Genomic DNA, 20209 nt, shown 5'->3' on the forward strand with positions numbered 1-20209 from the left:
ACCCAGATCAGGTTGCTCAGCCCCATCCAGCCTGGCCTGGAATGTCTCCAGGGATGGGGCATCTACCACCTCTCTGGGCAACCTGGGCCAGTGTTTCACCACCCTCAGTGTAAAAAATTTATTCCTCATGTCTAGTCTGAATCTCCCCTCCTTTAGTTTAAAACCTTGTCCTAACACAACAGGCCCTGCTAAAAAGTCTGTCCCCATCTATCTTACAGGCTCCTTTTAAAGTACTGAAAGGCCACAATAAGGTCTCCCTGGAGCCTTCTCTTCTCCAGGCTGAACAGACCCAGCTCTCTCAGCCTGTCCTCATGAGAAAGATGCTCCAGTCCCCTCATCATCTCTGGAAAAGAACACTCAAGTTTTGTTAATGCCCCACTTGGATAAAAAATAAAAGTCCTGAAAGTTGGAGGCACTTGGATTTATTAGGCAGTCACACACAGCCAAATCTTACCAGTCAATGTCCATTAGAGACTCTCATAACTACCTATGTCAGAGAAGGATGTCACAGCAGGATTTGCAAAGAAAGTTAATGTTAGGAGGCTGGTGCTGTTGAAGTCTAATAGAACATATATAGAGACTGCTAACTTTGGCATTAATGGAAACACACCTGGGAGAGCTGGCATAACAAGTCAACTGATTCTCTTTTATTTGGTCGCTATCCAAAACATTTCTTTCACCATCTTATTTTCCGCGACATCACTCAGCTTCAAAAGCTGCTTCTTAACCTACTGTCCCTCCTCCTCTTCTCCAGTTTTTCCTTAGCTGGTGCTGCTTTCTTTGGAAGAAGCTTCTTGGTTCTCGTTAGGTGGGAGCTCTTCTTTTTTTGCAAAGGTGGTGCTGGTGTAGTTCTAGAAATGTGTGCAACTTTCTGCTTTGGCTTGTGAGGTTTAGCCTCAGCTTTGATTTTCTGTCTCTTTTTACCAGATGGAGCTGGTTTCACTGTTGGTGCTTTTATTTTGGCGGATGGGGTCTTTTTAGCTTTCTTAGAAGAAACTGTTGGGATGGATGCAGTGGGAATAGACTTTTTGAGAGGCTTGGTTGTTGAAGGTTCATTAAGCAGCTCAAGGACAGTCTCTGAGGAAAGCAATTAACATAGTTCAGTATCTCCGCCTTAGGGCAAAAGGCTAATTCAGATATACGACTGATATAAACCCTTATTAGAGCAACAGTTAAGAAAAAAATTCACTGACATTTCAAAGAAATACACACTATATCGGGGGTGTCCAACTCATTTTCACAGGGGGGCACATCAGCCTCACAGTTGCCTTCAAAGGGCTGAATGGAATTTTAGGACTCTGTAAATGTAACTACTCCAACATTTATAGAGTCCTAAAATTCCATTCGGCCCCAGTGAAAATGATTTTGGTACCCCTGCACTATATAAACACCTTGTCTTCCATCAAAAGAGACATGTATTTCTTGGAAATAAAATTTGTTTAATTTTAGATATGATGAATGTATATTTAAGGAAAACAAGTCTAGACAATATGAGGAAACCTTGTACACTTCTTTGTCAGACTTGACTTAACAGTTTGAATTTTTCACGTCACACTAGTACCTGGAAATCCCAGACAAACTCAACTTGCTAAACACTGTTTCTACTCAATAATAAGATTTAACCCCTTCCCTGGTTGCATGGGATGTGAAACAGAAAAAGGCCAGGACAAAGATTGACTCCCCCAGATTTGCAGAGAAGGGATTGACTCAAGGAGCTTGTCCCAGAGTCAGGGACAGGAGCTCAGAACTTCCCAGACCAAATCCAATGTCTCAATCAAAGCCATCAGTTCCCTTACGATGCCCATTTACACTATTACTTGGTAACACTTAGAAGAAAAAAAATCACAGACTGAGATTAAGAAAAGGCAAGGCATCTGGTAGTTGACAGAAGCACACATATTAAATGTCATAACCTAACTTCAAGACTGCTCCTGCTTAGTGCTTTAGTTTTAATCACATGCCTGTAAGATCATTGTATGTTTTGCTTATCAGCAAAAACTAAAGCCTAACAACTTACTTGCACGTGGAACAAATGGTATCCGTTTACTGTTTGTTTTCACTGGAACAGGCTTGTATTTACACTTCCCTGGTGGAGCTCTCCTTGAAAAATAGAAAACCATATGAAGATATCTGAGAGACTGTTAGGGAAGTTTATTTATTCATTCCAGAGGCACACATCAATCCCCCCTTGTCATTTGCCTCTGCTGGAACAGGCGTGAAAGCACTTGGGGCACCTGTAGTGCAACGCGGGTAGAATTTAAGAGTCTAACTCCGAGTGCAGCCATAAAATCCCTGTCTGAATAGCAATGGCAGCTGGAAAGCTGCAGCTGCTCTTCCATGATACCACCTTTCTGGTCAACTTTTTGCCATCAGGCAGCCTGGACTGCCTTTATCCAACACAGATAGCTGGTTTGTTTATGTGGGGGATGCTAGCCAGCTTGCACATCTCTGTAGCCCACCACTGAATCCAAGGGTGCTGCATCGGTGTCTTCAGCTACATGTCCTGCTGCTGGATGCACAGCACAATGCAGTTTTGAGACGTGGATGCGTTGGTTGGACTTCAGACTATTAATCACTTTGAGTTGTCCTCACCAACACTGGCTCCCACCTTGGAGTAGTCTCATTCACACACATGAAGCTTGTCAGTGACAGGGCTTTCTGCTCACTCATGGTGCAGCACAAGGGTCTCTGTGCATGCAGAAAAATATTCCCACACAGCCCCACAGAAGTTGTCACGACCTTCAAAGGTGCCGCTTCAGACACAACACGGTGCTGCAGCAAGAGGCGCGAGAAAGGAAAGGACCGGGGAAGAGGGGATGAAGCAAAGGCTGCAAAGAAAATATATCTGTGTTCCTCTCCTGCTGTTCCCTGGCAACTTCTCGCAGTGCAAAAGCACCCCAAAAAAAGAGCACATTTTCCCCGAGGTAAAGCTGTCATGCATCAAGTGACAGGAAGAGGTTACAAAGAAGAGCGACAGACCTGTGTTTTCTGTTCCCTGAGGGAACTGCTGTAGGACAAATAAGAACTGGCTCTTGCAATTTGGCACACTTGACAGCACAGAGCAATGCAAAGCATGACCTAAGGCATCACATTTTCTTGTGATTACCATTCTCCTTCAGCCATGGGCAACAGCCAAGCGCTTCCTCCACACCATTCCAATTAATGACAAAAAGGGTGACTAAAGCAGCGTTGTCGGCAGTGCTTTTGGTTTGGTTGTCTGTTTTCTCTCTCCAACTTTTAAAGCACCTTCTAACACCTCTTCCCTGCAGTCCTGACTGAGGGGACTTGGTGCCAATCCAGGCAGAGGCACACCAGCCCCTCTGCTGTCCCTGAGAGCACTGCTGGAGCAGCCAGCTGAAGTGAGGACACAGGGCACTGCTGCCATCCATGTTCCTAGGGGGTTCCTACAGAAGTCTGAGTCACCCTTAGGTAGATGGCAGTGGCCTTGACAATGTTTCAGGGCAGATGTCCGTGTAGCTTGCTGCCCTCAAAGTGTGGACAGGGAGTGCCTGGGCTGGCCAGACTGGGACTGCACCCATCATAGAATCATTTCGGTTGGAAGAGACCCTCAGGATCATTGAGGCCAACCATAACCTAACTCTGGCACTAAACCATGTCCCTGAGAACCTCATCTACAGGTCCTCTAAACACCTCCAGGCATGGTGACTCAACCACTTCCCTGAGCAGCCTGTTCCAGTGCCTGACAACCCTTTCTGTGAAGAAATTCTTCCTAATCTCCAATCTAAACTTCCATGGTGCAACTTGAGGACATTTCCTCTCATGCTATCACTTGCTACTCAGGAGAAGAGCCCAACCCCCTCCATGCTACAACCTCCTTTCAGGTAGCTGCAGACAGCGATAAGGTCTCCCCTCAGCCTCCTTTTCTCCAGGCTGAACAGCCCCAGTTCCCTCAGCTGTTCCTCATCACACTTGTGCTCCAGACCCCTCACCAGCTTCATTGCCCTTCTCTGAACTCTCTCCAGCACCTCAATGTCTTTCCTGTAGTGAGGGGCCTAAAACTTAATACAGTGTTCAAGGTAGGGCCTCACCAGCACCATCAGAGGAACCAGTTATCCCAGCCACCATCCACAGCAGGATGGAAATCCTATAAATAGCACTAAGTTGCAAAGGAGAATGCAAAAATCTCTGCTGGTGTTAGCATCAGGCCAGGCTACACAGCCCAGGATCTAGAGCAGTCAGTGCATTGCACACCTTGGACAAGCTTGCAAACGGACAAGGGCAAAGCTGAGCAGAGCAGCATCTGAGCCGAGATAAACAAGGGGAGCCAGAAAATACAAGAGTGAGCTCCAAAAAGCCAAGGGAATAAGTGCCTGCTCCTGCTCCAGAGCTCATGGATATGAAGCTCCGAAAGCACAGGGAAGAGCTGGCTTCTTCCCAGAAAGCCCTTCCAAGCAGAGAAACCATCATGTTCCTGGCAGGGTCTCTCTGCCCGCCGTGCAGTCCTTGTGACACGGGGCATCGCTGCACAGCGGTTCTGGGGCAGGCAGCCCCTGGAAAGGCTCCCGCAGGCTGCTGGTGAGACAGAAAGCTGCATTTCTCCCTTGGCAGCGGGCAAGAGGAGAGGATTTATCATCCCGATGGTCTGCCTGGTGCATTAAGGAGGGGCATAGGGACTGCAGGGCTTCCTTTGCGAAATAGAGCATGCTCAAGTTCCCAATGGCTATACCAGGTCACAATTTTTTGTTTTTAGTTGAAAATGTTACATTTTCATCAGTTAATGCAGTTCAAAGACTTCCTGGCAGACAATAAGCTGTTCAAGGCAGGAGCCTCAAATAGTTACAGTAAGTAAAAGACTCAAGTTCCTGTTCCCTTCACCTTGGTACAGAGCTTGAGTTAACTGTCTTCAGTGTTGGATTTAACTTCCTAAGAAAACATAACTTGTTTTCTTCATTTTGCTGGTGTCCAAGATCTCGGCAGCAGCACAGACACATATTTACTGTTTCTACTTTACAGGGTGATTTGAAACTCATTTAATGCTTTTTAGCAAGATCCAAAAGCTTGAGAGGGGAAAAAAATTACATAAGCATGCTTGTTATTGTAAAAACAGACTTTAGCAGGGATAACTGCTTAATAGGGAAAAAACATTTTGCTTGGAAAAAGCCAGGTTCAGGCTCCAATTATTATTTGAATGCTGCGTGAACCACCAGGTTCCACTCTTTGCTAAGAAAATTAAACTGTGCACCGCAATTAATTTAATTATATGAAAGTGCATCGCACATATTTGATGTCATGACCCCGAATGATTTTGGCCTGTCATTTTAAAACACCACCGTGCCATATACTTCAGATATACAACCAAAGAGACATTTTGATCCTTACTGTCCCAGACATTTAAGGTATCTGAGCTCTACCTATTTCTTGATGCACAGATACAATGTGGAACTAATAAATACACTAAAACTGATTAAAGTTGCATCAGATGTACAGTGGGTGAACAAAACCCAAGGACTTGATATGGATGTCAGCAAGATTCTATATCAGTAGTAATTAGCATTCTTTCTACTGTGATAGCCAAAGAATGTATGGTGATTATAGAAGAGTTCGACATGGAAAAAACATCTTTAATTACTAACCTTGCAGGATCAATAAACTTGTAGAGTGATCCATGTGGTGCATAGGCACTGGGATAAGAAGTAGACATGAAATAGAGCTCACCTAAATGGAAGTGAAAAAAAAATACAGTGTCAGATGCGAGCGCCCAAGCTGAATCCTAGTTCTCCATTTCCCTCTCTTTCCTGTATCTTCTCTAATTCACACAGTCAGAAGAGAAAACCCCTTCAGTCACTTCCTCAGTCGTGTCTTATCTCCAAGGAGTGGGTTTGGTGTCACCCTGGACTGTGCAGGTGGACTCCCAAGTGACGTCCTGGGTGCAGCAAGGTTCCCGCAGAGCCAGCAGCCCTCAGTTGAGCACCAGGCCTGAGAAGAACCTTCATCACCTCATGTCAGGAGCCCTCCAAAAGGTTACTTTCCTCTGTATAAATATATATTTTGTTTAAAACTTATTTGTACCAAAGAAACAGCCAAAAGCTACAAATAGAGGGGGAGACCACAAAACAAATATTTAGCCATCTCATAGCTGCACAAAAAAAAAATCCAACAAGAGCTAAATTGGCTAGTCCATGGAAGACAGAGGCTATATATTCCTGTATGGTTGCTGAGGAGAGCAACTACTCCTCATGACTTCCCTTCAGCACCCACTAGAACAATATCCAGTCAAATTACAGCAGTCTTCTTGCAAAGAAGGCAAAATTTCAAATTACATGACAACACCATCGTGGTTTCTAAAAGAACAAGCAGTAGAAGAGGCATGTAACATCCACTCACTCCACATGTTGTTAGAACAGTTAAAAATCATACATATTTCACAGCAAAGCCTGTGTCTCCCTACGCCTTTGACAGAATATGCTAGCCAGATAACCTAGGATCTTTCCATTACAAGCGAATCTCTTTTCTGTGCCAGGGGAGGTTTAGGTTGGACATTAGGAAAAGGTTCTTCCCCCAGAGGGTGCTGGAGCACTGGAACAGGCTCCCCAGGGAGGTGTCACAGCCCCAAGCCTGACAGTGTTCAAGAAGAGACTGGACAACACCCTCAGACACATGGTGTCGACTGTGGGGTTGTCATATGCAGGGGCAGGAGTTGGGCTCGATTATCCTTGTGGGTCCCTTCCAACTCAGGACATCCTATGATTCTATGATTCTGCTGAATCGCAAAGCATCACAACTCACTGAAGTACATATTGTGTTCTCAAAACTCTTGCAGCCACTTTATGTATTACATAGCTCTCTGTCAGGAGACTGTACAAAGGTGAACAAACTATGGATTGGTACTTTCACCTTGGTGAGAGATCTGGTCATCATGACCATAGCCATAACCCTATGCACTCAGATAATTCCACTAAATTTTAAAATAAGTGGCTTTCCTCATCCCCAAATAAAGCCTTCGTATACTATCCACAGTGTGAAGTGCTGTTGCTGTGAATGAGATTGAGGAATTTATACGAATGAACTGGGAGAAATTCAGGTGAGCTCTATAAACTCCAGTGAGGACGAGCTGTTACAGTGAAAGACAAACTGCATTGATATAGTAGTCTTTTCATTAATGAAACAGCATAAGCAAACAACAACGAAATGACAAGAAATGGCTGAAACAAACAGGAGTTCAAACTCCTCAGAGAATCTGGAGCATTCAGACTGTAAGTTCACACAAGGATCTGTCTCCTGAGCTCTACACCAAACTGATGATCTGCAACAGCCCCACAGGGAAGGAGACCTCTCTGAACCACATATCAATGCGACCTGCCACGCTAAGATAGCCACAAACCTGTTCTGCAGCACCTGCTCTCCAGTAACATGTGAGGAACAACATCATGTAACATATTTGCCCTGCAATACAGAACTGACAGCACGGTTACCAATAAAGGTATGACTAGCGTGGTACTTACCTGCTTCATCCTCAGCAAATGAGATGATGAATTTGCTGTAAGAACTGATCATTCCAGGGAAAGCACAAGCTTTTCTGCTGCCAATGCAGATATCTTGCTTCTTCCACTTATTTGTCTTCTCATCTTCCTGTAAAGCCATAAGTCGACTAGATGAAAAATAAAACCCTGTGTTTTATTCTTCCATTGTCAAGATCAGTTCCTGTCAAAATTATGCTCTACTAAAAAAACCCAAAATTCAGTGAGGACCCTGACTGTTGACTGGCTTTAATGGTTGTCTTCTGGAAAAACAGACCTGAACAAAAGCAAATCTGTCCTAAGAACTCTAAATTGGAAGAAGTTTAGATTCCAAGAAAAATGTTGTTATAATAGTCAAACAGAGCACTTGATCTAATACAGAAACTTAGCTGGGATTCTCATTTGCTCCAGCTCAAAAGGTTTCAGGATGCTCTGATATGCTTATTTTACCAGACAAGGCAAATGTGGTACAGAATGGGCACTGCAGAGAAAACAATTAGTCTCACCCGTTCATGAAATCACCAAAAATATAAAGGCCATTCAAGTTGGGTGATTCACATCCTCTGTACACGTAACCTCCAGTGACTGACTTCCCCACATTGCGGCCATATGCAAATATTGGAAGAATGTCATCTGTGAAACACAGAAGCATAAGAAGCAAGAAAATTTACATCCAGAGAGCAGCAAAAAGTGATCGGTCAATGACACTGATGGCACAAAAATGTCTAGAAGGACCAGTACAGTTGAACAAACAGAATAGTTATATTTCAGCTGGAAGTCAGTAATTTAGGACAGAACAGACCCAGGGACTTTAAGGAGCTCTCTATGCAAAAGTAGAAACCTTTACACTCATGTATTAGCGACTGATGAATAGAGCAAAATATATGAATAGAGCAAAATAGAGCAAAAAGCAAAAAAGCGTTACTTTTGCCTCTCAGAGGTTAAAAAGGTCACTAGTTGCTTTTACCAGATTTTCAACCCTGAAGTGCTCCTTACCTACATATTAGGGTTGACTGCTTACAAAAACTACATTAATTATGACTCTGAAAACCAGGCATGTTAGATCGGAGCCCTTCACTTCAGAGAAATTAGGGTCTCTTAAGGTCATTGATTCTAGTTTGGTCAAGAAAATATCCACATATGCATTTTACAGGTTAGTTACGTATTGGCTCAGTATGTGCATACGTTAAACTTTACATGTGTAATCCTGAACTGATACATGAGGTGTAGGGACAAAATACTCTCAGAGGAAAAAAGACCTTATATACTCCAAATACAGGAGTCTCAACACCTTTTAAATAGACATCACAATAATACGGTTGGCAAAATAATATAATCCGACTACTACTTTTATGGCATTTTAGGGATGGTGAAATTACTTCAGTCCATTTTACCATCGCTTATCAAGGTTTAGTCACAATGAGCTTCAATAACACACAGGACTAAGATTCTTTGCATCAAGCAAGCAATACAGAAAGGTATCAGCCTGCAGGAAGTATTAACTTAGAGGTTTGTGATTGCACCAGCCATTTCAGCAGGGATTGTCCCTACAAATTCCAGTATTTTTAGAGAATGGAATAAGATCAAGCAATTCCAAGTTAACATCTTAATAGGTTTGCTAACATTCACAGCACAGAACATGCATAAGTGTGCTACCTCCATTTTATGTCACGAGGCTTATAAAATAAAGGCTTTGCCTCTGGCAGTGTTAAAATTGAAGTCATCCCTTTCTTGGGTTGAATATCAGATCCCACAAAATTTTAGTCTTGTCCTCACCCTTTTTTCCCCTGGATCAAGTAGCTTGTCTTTAACGATGAGGATAAAGACCACAAATGCAATTCATTAAAAAACGTAAATTAACAGCAAAATCTATGTCATTTTTTTTGTCAATTGAGAAATGGGACATTAAAAAAAAAACCAAACAAACAAACAACAAACAAACAAACAAACTTGAGGGCCACATCAGTACCAGCATAGCAGAGGACAAACTTTGATAACACACACTCTAAACTTGCCCGCTGCTACAAAGGTTTCAGAAAAAACTGCATGAGTTTGAGACCAGTTGCTTTCTTCCAACAGCATAAGGAACATTATAATAACACCCAGGTTTTCTACCATATTTTCAAAAGAGCTTTACGAAGACCACCAATATCTACACTTTTTTTAAGGGAGCAAGTGGGTTTGTCCATCTGTTGTGGTTTAACCTGGCAGGCAGGCAGCCAAACACCACACACAGTCATTCACTCACCCTCCCCTCGTGGGTTAAGATAAAGACAGTTCAAAAGAACAGAAAGGGAAAATAATTAATAATAACAACAACAATAACAAAAGAACATATAAAGCAAGCAATGCACAATGCTATTGCTCACCACCCGGTGGTCAAAGCTCAACCCATCCCTAAGCAGCAGTTCCCCTGGGCTAGCTTGCCCCAAAATATATACTGAGCATGATGTCACGTGGTGTGGAATATCCCTTTGGCCAGTGTGGGTCAGCTGTCCTGACTCAGCCCCCTCCCAGCTCCTTGCACACCTGGCATGGCATAAGAAGCTGAAAAGTCTTTCACTGCTTAACAACAACTAAAACATCAATGTGTTATCAACATTATTCTCATTCTAAAAGCCAAAACACAGCACTACACCAGCTACTAGGAAGAAAATTAAGTCTATCCCAGCTGAAACCAGGACAGCAGCCCACCCACAGCCAGACTCAGAGCACAGCTTTTAGGTGTTGTCCTGCAGCACTGTCCTTGCTACAACATGCGGCCTCTTCCACAGCATTTTTTTCAGGGCCTCAGCATCAGCCTGGCCCCATCTCCTTAGCCACAGCTGTGGCTCAGGGCTTCTCAAGAAAACACAATATTGCTTTTCTACTTGAACCAAAGCCATCGCCTTCCTCACTTCACTGGGAAAATTTTGTCTGCAAAAGGCACAGGCTTTGACCCCGAACCCTTTGTCCAGTGCTGTATGTGACAGGGAATTCCCTGAATAAGCAGAGCATCATTTCATAGCAACACTGCAGGGCTGGGGAGAAGGAATTTCTGCTCTTAAGAAGTAAACCATCTCCATTTAACACCAGAAAAATGGAGCTATAATCCAGTAAATACACATGTATAATCATCTTCTGTAAGAAACTTCTTCCTTACCCAAAGAAGAATTGTGGCAAAGCTTTGTGTCATAGCATTCAAATCCCTCCTTTGCTCTCCAGCCATAGTTTCCTCCTTTAACGATGATGTCGATTTCTTCAAACCTGTTCTGCCCAACATCCCCACAGAATATCCTCCCTCTTCCCTTTTTTGTGACAGGGTCCCCTCTGTCAACCGCACAGCGCCACATATTCCTGACCCCATAAGCATAAACCTCAGGACGGGCCTGGGGATCAGGCACAAAGGGATTATCAGGAGGGATGCGATAAGGCTTTCCATCGGGGCTTTTTCCATCCACGTCAATCCTCAAGACTTTCCCCAATAAAGCACTCCTAAAGAGAACGACAGAAAAAGACAAATCCCAGCATGAGAGCCAACTGAAAATGAACTCTGCTCTTCCTCTTCCCCCTTTCCAAAGGAAAAGTTTTCTGTCCAAAAGAGATAAACGAACCACTGGTATGTCTTGCAACCTGTTTAAGTCACAGAAGGCTTCTCCCCCTCTCAACAAATTGGGTTCCCTCAGCTTTCAAAATGTTAAATTTAACTTTTTGAACTGCTGCATTGGACAGACTTGCAGATGCACAAGCACTTTTGGGAAACACTCTTATTTTATTCTTCCACACTGTCTCATTTCCAAACCCTGTGTCTCGGTGGACAAGCTCAAGGTTTTCAACTGCTCTCCTACTTACTTGTTCTGAGCATTCCCAAATTTTCCAAAAGGATCTCCAGCTTTCCCTCCATCCCCTGTGAACAGATACATGTAGTCATCCACACCAAAGAGCAGCTGCCCACCGTTATGATTTGCAGCTGGTTCTTCAAGCTCCAAAAGATTCCTAAAAACAAAAAAAAAAAAAACAAAAAAAAAAAGGAGAGATAGAGAAATAATTCCAGATGTAGCTACTGCAAAGGACTGATCATTCAGGTGGGCTGTAGAAACATTGCACCACTTCTACAGAAAAAAAGATGTCCCAGCTGTACACACCTGTCAGCTTTGTCAAATACAGTGCTGAGTTGCATCTCATTTTCCTTGACCCTCCAGCACGAGGCTGCCGGCCTGTCTGACAGCAAAGCTCCTTTCAGTGCGGCAGCCCGTGAGGAAACGTGGTTCCCAATTTTCTACGGGAGTAGAAAACACTGGTCCAGGTTGCCCAGAGAGGTGGTGGATGCCCCATTCCTGGAGACATTCCAGGCCAGGCTGGACGGGGCTCTGAGCAACCTGATCTGGCTGAAGATGTCCCTGCTCATTGCAGGGGGTTGGACTAGATGACCTCTGAAGGTCCCTTTCAACCCAAGCTATTCTATGATCTGAAAACGTGACTACAAGAACATAAAGTGTTCTTCTGCAGTGAACACTTGTTGCCCTTTAAGCTCCGATCGTGACAGGTGGGTTCTGCTTTTTTATATGAGAAGCAGCTGATGAACTTGAGGGCTTCAGAAGCATCTTACAGTGATTGTGAAAGTCCAGAGAAAATAAGTCCATTCTTAACAATTTCCTCTCCATAACTAAGAATTAGCTTTTTTGCTTGGCAGAGGCACACGTCAGATCAAATGAACATATAGTATTGCAGTGAAGCATCCCTATTCTACAGTACAAAACACTTTTAGAGCAGATGTTAATTCCACAACAGGCTTAAGGCTCTTATTGCTCTTTAGAAGGTAAGAGTACAAGATAGCAAGAGAAGACAACCTGGAAGCCTAGATCTTGGGTCCTCTTTTCAGTTTGGTTTCTAGTTTGCTGTGTGACCTTGAACCGACCTGTCTCTGGTAGCTTCATAGCAGGCCAGTCACACACCTGAACCAGGGTGACTGGGAATGTGCCAGTTCTGCAAGGGCAAAGGACAGAGACAAAGAAAAATAATTTCTCATCATGGCATACAATAGCATTTGACATGAACTTTACCTTTCCGAGAGTGGATCAGCTTTGTTGACATCAGATGCCAAAACCTTCAATTCACTGATCCTGATCTTCTCCACTCTGTTCTTATCCATGTATGAGTAATAGATATAAAACTTCCCGTTGTACTTGTACTTGGGGTGGAAAGCCATCCCCAGAAAGCCTCTCTCATCCCCTACCCACGGTGTAGCCAGCACTATACTTTTAATATCCAGAAAGGGCTCTTCCAGTCGGCTGCCGTCAGGTAGGTAGACCCAGATGACGCCCACCTGCTCAGCCACGAACATGCGGTGGGTTTGGTCATTGGCGTGCACCATGAGCACCGGGTTCCTCAGGCCGTTGGCAACCTCGGTCAGACAGAGCTGGAGGCAGCCCCTGCGGTCCTCCACCACCGAGCCCAGGTTGCGGTTGAGGGCTGCGTTCTTCAGCACGTTGGGGAAGCAGTAGTCCTCGTCGTGCAGGTGAAGGAGGTTGCAAAAGCGCGTCTTGTTCGTCTCGCAGCATTCTTGGAGGTGCTTATCACTTGTCAGCAGGCTGATGGCAGAGCGGCAGTTGAAGTGAAACTCAGAGCAGTAGTCAAAACAAAGTCCTGGGAGGTTTCTCAGAGGTGTTCGAGGGTTTTCTGCGTCATAGAGATGTGCAGCATATGGAGAACATTCCTAGAAAGTGGAATAAACTCAAGATCTGTCTGTGTACACACATCCAGGAGAGGCTAAGATGCTTAATGGAAGCAAACCGGTTAATCAAATGAGAAATTAGTAAAGGCAGAGAACATAATGAGACATCTTTGAAGTGGAGTAGTAGAAAGTCACTCAGAATACGGCCAAAGAGGATTTAGAAGTCAGTAGTAGTTTTCTTTACTAAAGCACGATCAGCTGCACCTAAATTATTGCCAACAGAAGCACATCTATGGAGGCTGTGGATTCTTCACTACAGGGGTTGTAAGGAAGCGACAGGCAATTTCTTCTTGCAATCTAGTTTTATCTTTGCTTTTTGTTTCCTTCCTCTTCATTTCCCAGGCTAGATTGTGCACTAGCATGGATGGGACTCACTTTTCACCAAAAGAAAAAATGAGGGAGCATCAGATAAAGCGAGCAGGAGCCAGATTAAAAAAAAACAAATGAGGTGAAATTCTGCCAGAAGAAACTATAGGTGCTAAAGATGTACATTGGTTAAATGTACAGGCTGAGGTACTCTTTGGTCTGATGCTGTACAACTTCGATCATGTTCTTGCATGTGTAGTATCCCTGAAGCAGATTATAGTTGAGATTCAAAACTGTTTCAGATAAGTATCATTTTATGCAACTCATAGAGCTACCATTGACTCTCTATGTGATCTTCAGGAAAAAAAAATCTTCAAGCAACATTTTCAAGTGTTTTGCATGTAAAATTACATCACTTCGAATATAATGAAGTTTTTAGCGGTGCAAAATCTAGGTTAAACAATGAAAATCAGGCATTGTGTTTGAATTTCTACCTAAATTTAAATTCATCATCTTGCAAAAATCTTGGGCCAGGACTTCTGTAAAATATTTCCATTAAAATCCTACCTCTATTTTAATCATCACAAAATTGCAGAAGTTAAAACAGAAGCTAAATTCTGCAGAAATACTGCTTTACTGCTTTTCACACCAGCAGCCTGAAACAGTCTATCCGTAGTTTTTATTGGGAAGGGGTTTTATTGTGGGAAGCTGAGTGCATCAGCAGTCAAAGAATGGCAAACTACTACATTAGTATTTTTTCTGCCTTATTAAACATGTTTGCTTCATTAAACAAAATTCATTAAACAAACCTGAGGCAGTTATACAAGTGTTGACTTTTTGTTGTTGTTGCAAGTAGCAGCCTTTGCAGGATATTTAATGGGGAGGCTACAGATCCTCATTCCAAACTTAGCACAGCAAACTCTTTCCTTCGCTCACAGAAGAACCCGAGGGCTTTTGGCCATACTAAGACCTTCCAGGTATTAATAGTAAAGTGTTTGCAACTCTTGGATGGTGTAGTAAGTTTCTTACGTTTCATTGCTGCCATTTGATTATGAAGCTGCACAGAACAAGTTGGTTTCTGTTGCTTTCACATCACACGTGTAAGGAACCTCTCTCCTCTTCCCAGGTCAGAAGTCCCCCAGGATGTCCTCGCAGCCTGAGCCCAGCCCCAGATGGAAAAACAACTCCATTTTTCCCATGTTTAAGGCCTTCCCAGAAGAAGGAAGGCGGCCATCAGGCCAAGTGCCATCCCCAAAAGCCAAAGCTTTACTATTTTCCCTGCTGGAAGGAGAGCAGCTTTGCTGCAGGCATTCAATAACACTTATGAAGTCCATTAACCACCACTCACCTCCTCCACTTTTGCCAGTTTACATTTGCACACCCCCAAATATGTTGAGTTTCTAGTTCTAGCATAGTTTTTACAAAATACGGTGCTGATCTCAAGTGACCAAGAGACCAGAAAAGGTGACAGCCTGATGAAGTGTCACCAAGGCAAGGCATGGGAGAGCAGAGCCCAACCTGTGTCACATTTCAAGTCCTGGGAAGTTCCCCCATTCCCGACAAGGTTTGGCTGCAGCTGGCTCACTGCTCCCTTGTGCACAAGTCACTCGCAGTCTAAAGCTCCTCTCAGGTCTCTTCTGAAGTAATTATTAACGTCTTTGAAAATATTTTAAATTTCTCACAGTAGGTTTAGAACAGAGTCCAGCTCCCAGACCAGCAATCTGAGAAAAGAGAAGAAGAGAAGAGAAGAGAAGAAAGAAGAGAAGAGAAGAGAAGAGAAGAGAAGAGAAGAGAAGAGAAGAGAAGAGAAGAGAAGAGAAGAGAAGAGAAGAGAAGAGAAGAGAAGAGAAGAGAAGAGAAGAGAAGAGAAGAGAAGAGAAGAGAAGAAAGAAGAGAAGAGAAGAAAGAAGAGAAGAGCAGAAAGAAGAGAAGAGCAGAAAGAAGAGAAGAGAAGAGAAGAGAAGAGAAGAGAAGAGAAGAGAAGAGAAGAGAAGAGAAGAGAAGAGAAGAGAGAGAGAAGAGAAGAGAAGAGAAGAGAAGAGAAGAGAAGAGAAGAGAAGAGAAGAGAAGAGAAGAGAAGAGAAGAGAAGAGAAGAGAAGAGAAGAGAAGAGCAGCCGCTTCTGAAACAAGACATATTCTCACTGCCTCCGAGCTCCATCAACTGTTCTGCCAACAGTTTGCAGTATAAGGGTCTTAATTATCCTAAGTGTAGCCCCTGAGCAGCTCCCATGCTTTTCCAGCCCTCGGGCTTCCCACCCAGCATTTGCCCAGAAAACAACACCTGCAGGACACAGATCCAGCCAGATGCACAAGATGGAGGCCATTCCTCAGCATCCACATAAACCCCCAAGACGTGGCCTTGCAGTTACTGTTGGTTGTCCCCTTTCGTTTTACCCAGCTGTGCATGAAACACAACCGTTAATTCCACTACTTTATAGAATGGAAGGAGCAGAAGCTGCTAAAATCAAGTCGATACTTCTTTGCTGTTTTGTGATAGTTTCTCTGCAAAAAGAATGTGCCACCAGCAATCAAGTCAGGCCTCAGATTCAAACTGGATTTAAAAGTGTGTTGCTTTCCCTGCACTAGCCCCTATCCCATGCTAATATCACGGCTTTCAATCAGCTTGAACAAGGTTTAATTGGCCTATTTTTAAGCCTCTCCTGTAACAGCTTTCTGAGAAACATCTTTTCAGCCAGTAGCCAAACAGCTGTTCCAGCGCTCCTAGCAAGGTTTGCAGCCAGGGAATTTTTATAGCCACGTAATTTGCACATAACCTCCTTAAGAACATTAAAGGCAGGTTTCATAGTTCTGTATTCAGTTTTTAAGCTAAATCCTAGTATGGCTCAGCTGAAGGTCAAACTCTAAAGCTACAAGTGTAGAAGTGTAGCTAGCAAAAACAGACCCACACGTTGCCAGGAGCAAACTGCAGCAGCTCTACCAGCAGAGCTGGATTGCTTTAGATGCTTCTTCTAGCCTGTTAGTTTTCAAGAGAAACATCTGGTTTTAAGCGGCGGCAAGAAATCCATGATCCAGAAGACATCCCCATCTAATCGTCTTCTCTCTGTTAAGAAACACAGAGCTGCACTGCCAAGGTAAGGAGCACTCCACGGCATCTTTCCTGGGCTCTGCGGGACCAGCAAGGCTGCTGCAGCCACCAAAACCAGCTGCTTCTGTATAACCCTCAGCACAACACTCATTGCCACACCAGGAAAGCTTGCCCATTTTTTACTGTCTGCTGGTTTTGGCACTGGGGGAACTTCTGACTCAATGAGCTGCTTTGTTACAACACATCGATACTGTTCTCATCTCCCACAAAGACATGAAATAATGCTTTTTTTCACTAAATTAGAAGAGCTACTAACAATTCAGGTTTATCATTACGCACCTACACCTCTCTCTTGAAATCTGTTTCGTCTAAAAGACAAAAGCTAATAATATTATTTTGTCTAGCATTGCTTCTGAGTCTTATCTTTGCATTCCAAGTTCCATACAAATAATATCAATAAAAGCACTTGTTACTGGCAGCAGTTTATCTGAAGTCCTGCCATACGCAGCAGAAAATAGCACTTTGCGCAGTTACATCCTGATCACGTATATGCATCTGTCTTTTTGTATTTGATGTGGCACAAAGTACAGGTCAATGTTTCACAGGTAGTGACTACAAATGATCAGGATACTGTGGAGGTGGTAGAATGGAGATGTCATCATTTTCCATCCCTTCCACACGAGACCACCAGTAACCATTAGATCGTGCAAAGCAACATCACTAAAGCAAACCCCCTCAGTAGATCTTTGCTCCTCCTCTAATCCAACAGCCAAATAATATTTGCCAGAGAACCCAACTTTATTTCCATGGTTGTCACCAACTTGAACAGGAACACCACCACATATAACACAATCACAAGCTGCTCCCCAAAGATTTAACCTTACTCTAGATTAACCTTACTCTAGAAAGATGTGAAAACAGTAAGAACTTATTAGTTTGAAAATATACAAGAAAATATATAGGGTAGGTTTGGGGGTTTTTGCTGTAACATACACTTCCAACAAATGCAAAATTAAATTATACCCTGCAGAATGAGCAAAGAGACATTAGGCACAGTTTTATAGTCTTTTTTCCTACCTGCAACATGTAGAGAAATCTACATAACACCAAGATTGATTGTTCTTTTCGGACCTGTAACACCTTTTCTGGTTTATCGACTGTAAAATAACAACCAACCCTGATGCTGCTCTTTTCAGCCCTAGTGCCCCTCCCCGCCTCAAGGAGACGCCAGAATCCTGCCAGCATCCAAAAAGTGTGGAAGCATTTTGGTACACAGATTATATTTCAGTGCTAAGGAAATATTAACTAGAAGAGTTGTATATGTATGTGTTCGACAACCACACCATTTGGAGCACCGAATAATTCCTGTATCTTTTCATAGAATCATTCCAGTTGGAAGAGACCCTAAGGATCATCGAGTCCAACCATAATCTAACTCCAGCACTAAACCATGTCCCTAAGAACCTCATCTATACACCTTTTAAACACCTCCAGGGATGGTGACTCAACCATTTCCCTGGGCAGCCTGTTCCAGTGCCTGACAACCCTTTCTGTGAATATTTTTTTCCTAATATCCAATCTGAACCTTCCCTGGCACAACTTGAGGCCATCTCCTCTCATCCTATCACTTGCTACTTGGGAGAAGAGACCAACCCCCTCCATGCTACAACCTCCTTTCAGGTAGCTGCAGACAGCAATTAAGTCTCCCCCTCAAGCTCCTTTTCTCCAGGCTGAACAGCCCCAAATTTGATCCCATAGCATTTTTAACCCAACACGTAGTAGCTGCAAGCAGAAAACAAATATGGATCTGTAACTCTCCTCTTCATTATGAGAAAACTAGCAGAGCAGCAGGATTCCCATCATCACCCAACGTGGGCAATGCTTTCATTAATCATTATTGCTCATAAATGTCACTATATATTGCCAGATACCACAGAGCACTTTGCAAAACGCATAGTGAGGATCAGGTATCATTACTCCATCAGCCCACTTTTCCCCTGCTACCACATCTTTTTTCACAGCAACACAGATATAAATGGCTATCAGAGCCATAAATGACCCCCAAGTCAGCCCAAAGAATAAGATTCAGATGCGATTTTTCTGCCCTACCTGACACAGTATATCTTTGATATACGTTCCACACAGTTTATGCCCCCGGGAATCAATATAATCCATGATATCCCAGTATTTTGCAGCAATGCTGTTGTCTTTCTCCTGGTCACAGCAGCCAAAATTTTCATAGACAGAGCAGAACTCCAAGTGAAAAGGGGGCTGGAAAGGCGGCCCGTAATCCAGGCACTGAGGGTGCCCCAGCAAACTGCCCATCAGACATGACAAGGAGAGGCAAAGAAAGGCACGTGGGCAAAAAAAGAAAACCCAAGAGCTGCTGCTGCTCCTTCCAGTGCACGACCAAACAGCCACTTCCTTCAGCGTAGGTTTCCCGAGGTCAGATGTATAGAAATCCCCAACTACTTCATAGTACGGTTCATTCATCCTCTCTGCTTTACTAATTGCCAGCCTACAGAGCTCAGCATTTGCTCAGGTTTGCTTACATTCTCTCTCTCTTTTTCTCTTTGGAGTTTACTACTTGGCAGGAGAGAAACCCTCCAGGCTGCCTCTCCGGTATTTCACATGTCACATAGCTGAACCCTCCCTCTGGACATTCCTCATCCCTACGTCTTGGTTTAAATTGGCTGAAAAATCCTTCACTGAGAAATGCAAACAACAGATAAAAACACTAAATGTGATACCTATCTACAGAACCTGATTACCTCTCCCCATTTACAAACCACACAAGATGAGTAATTGCTAACTATCTTTTTACTCAAGTCTTAAAATGCACCAAACTAGGGTCTGGTTTTATAAACACTGAATGGGTGTCATAAAACACAACCTAATTAAGGCAGCAGTTAACCATAGGTATAAGTAATTTCAGGAAAAAAAGCTTTACAGACATACTGCTGTTACCCACAAATCCAGGTATAAATTCAGGGTTAAAATGAGAAGAAAATCAGAAAGAGCAAAAGAGAAAACACACATTTAAGGCACCAAACCAACCTGATGTCGACCGATATTCTGTGGCAACCTAGTGTTTAAGCTAACTGATTTCAGTAGGTTTTATCTCAGCTGACATAAAACACATTTAAAGATGCATGAGATATTTTTTTCCCACTTTTCCCTCTAGTGAAGACCGCGTGAGCAATCCCACCAGCCAGTGAAGTACAGCATCAGCTGCACACGCAGACATCCCACATTCGCACACACTGCACTCAGCCTGCCCTTCTGAGCAACACTTCCCTCACTCCGCTCTTCCATAAGCAAACCAGGAGTGCTTTGATCACGACCAAGCTCATTTCCTACCAGAAGCAAATATTGTCCTCTGGTGTACACGTAACTACTTGTAAGAAGGCAGCAAACTCATGCACACCCAGCGCTTATCACCACTGTGCTGTGTGCATCACGAGGCATGAGCCAGAGAACAGCAGTGTGCCAAGAGCCTACGTGATCCAACTAAGAGGAGCAAGTTGCCCTTCCCTTGCAGCCACAGGAGTGATCAGCCAGTGTGATGCTGTTAGGAAGAAAGCCAAGCAATTAAAAAAAAAGGCAATTAGCTCTTTCTCCTCCCTGCAGATCCTCGGAGATTGCAGCAAATGCACAGATTACCC

At 43.5% G+C, this 20209-nt stretch overlaps 1 protein-coding gene across 2 annotated transcripts; it reads right to left on the bottom strand.

Moving 5' to 3' along the window:
• Positions 1-406: 406 nt before the first annotated feature.
• HHIPL2 (HHIP like 2) lies at positions 407-19182 on the bottom strand. 2 transcript variants are annotated; one of them, XM_005511490.3, is made up of 9 exons: positions 18654-19182; positions 12521-13173; positions 11310-11453; positions 10621-10952; positions 7985-8111; positions 7464-7609; positions 5595-5676; positions 2018-2100; positions 407-1077 (listed from the first exon to the last, which is right to left on the bottom strand). In XM_005511490.3, exons 1-9 carry the CDS (start codon positions 19035-19037, stop codon positions 710-712), a joined length of 2319 nt encoding a protein of 772 aa, XP_005511547.2. In that variant the 5' UTR covers positions 19038-19182; the 3' UTR covers positions 407-709. The 2 variants fall into 2 exon arrangements, with proteins under 2 accessions (XP_005511547.2, XP_064914609.1); XM_065058537.1 differs by lacking the exon at positions 18654-19182 and adding an exon at positions 17622-17737.
• Between the last annotated feature and the right edge of the window lie 1027 nt (positions 19183-20209).

Source organism: Columba livia, chromosome 3 (assembly GCF_036013475.1).
Source record: "Columba livia isolate bColLiv1 breed racing homer chromosome 3, bColLiv1.pat.W.v2, whole genome shotgun sequence".
Taxonomy (NCBI): domain Eukaryota; kingdom Metazoa; phylum Chordata; class Aves; order Columbiformes; family Columbidae; genus Columba; species Columba livia.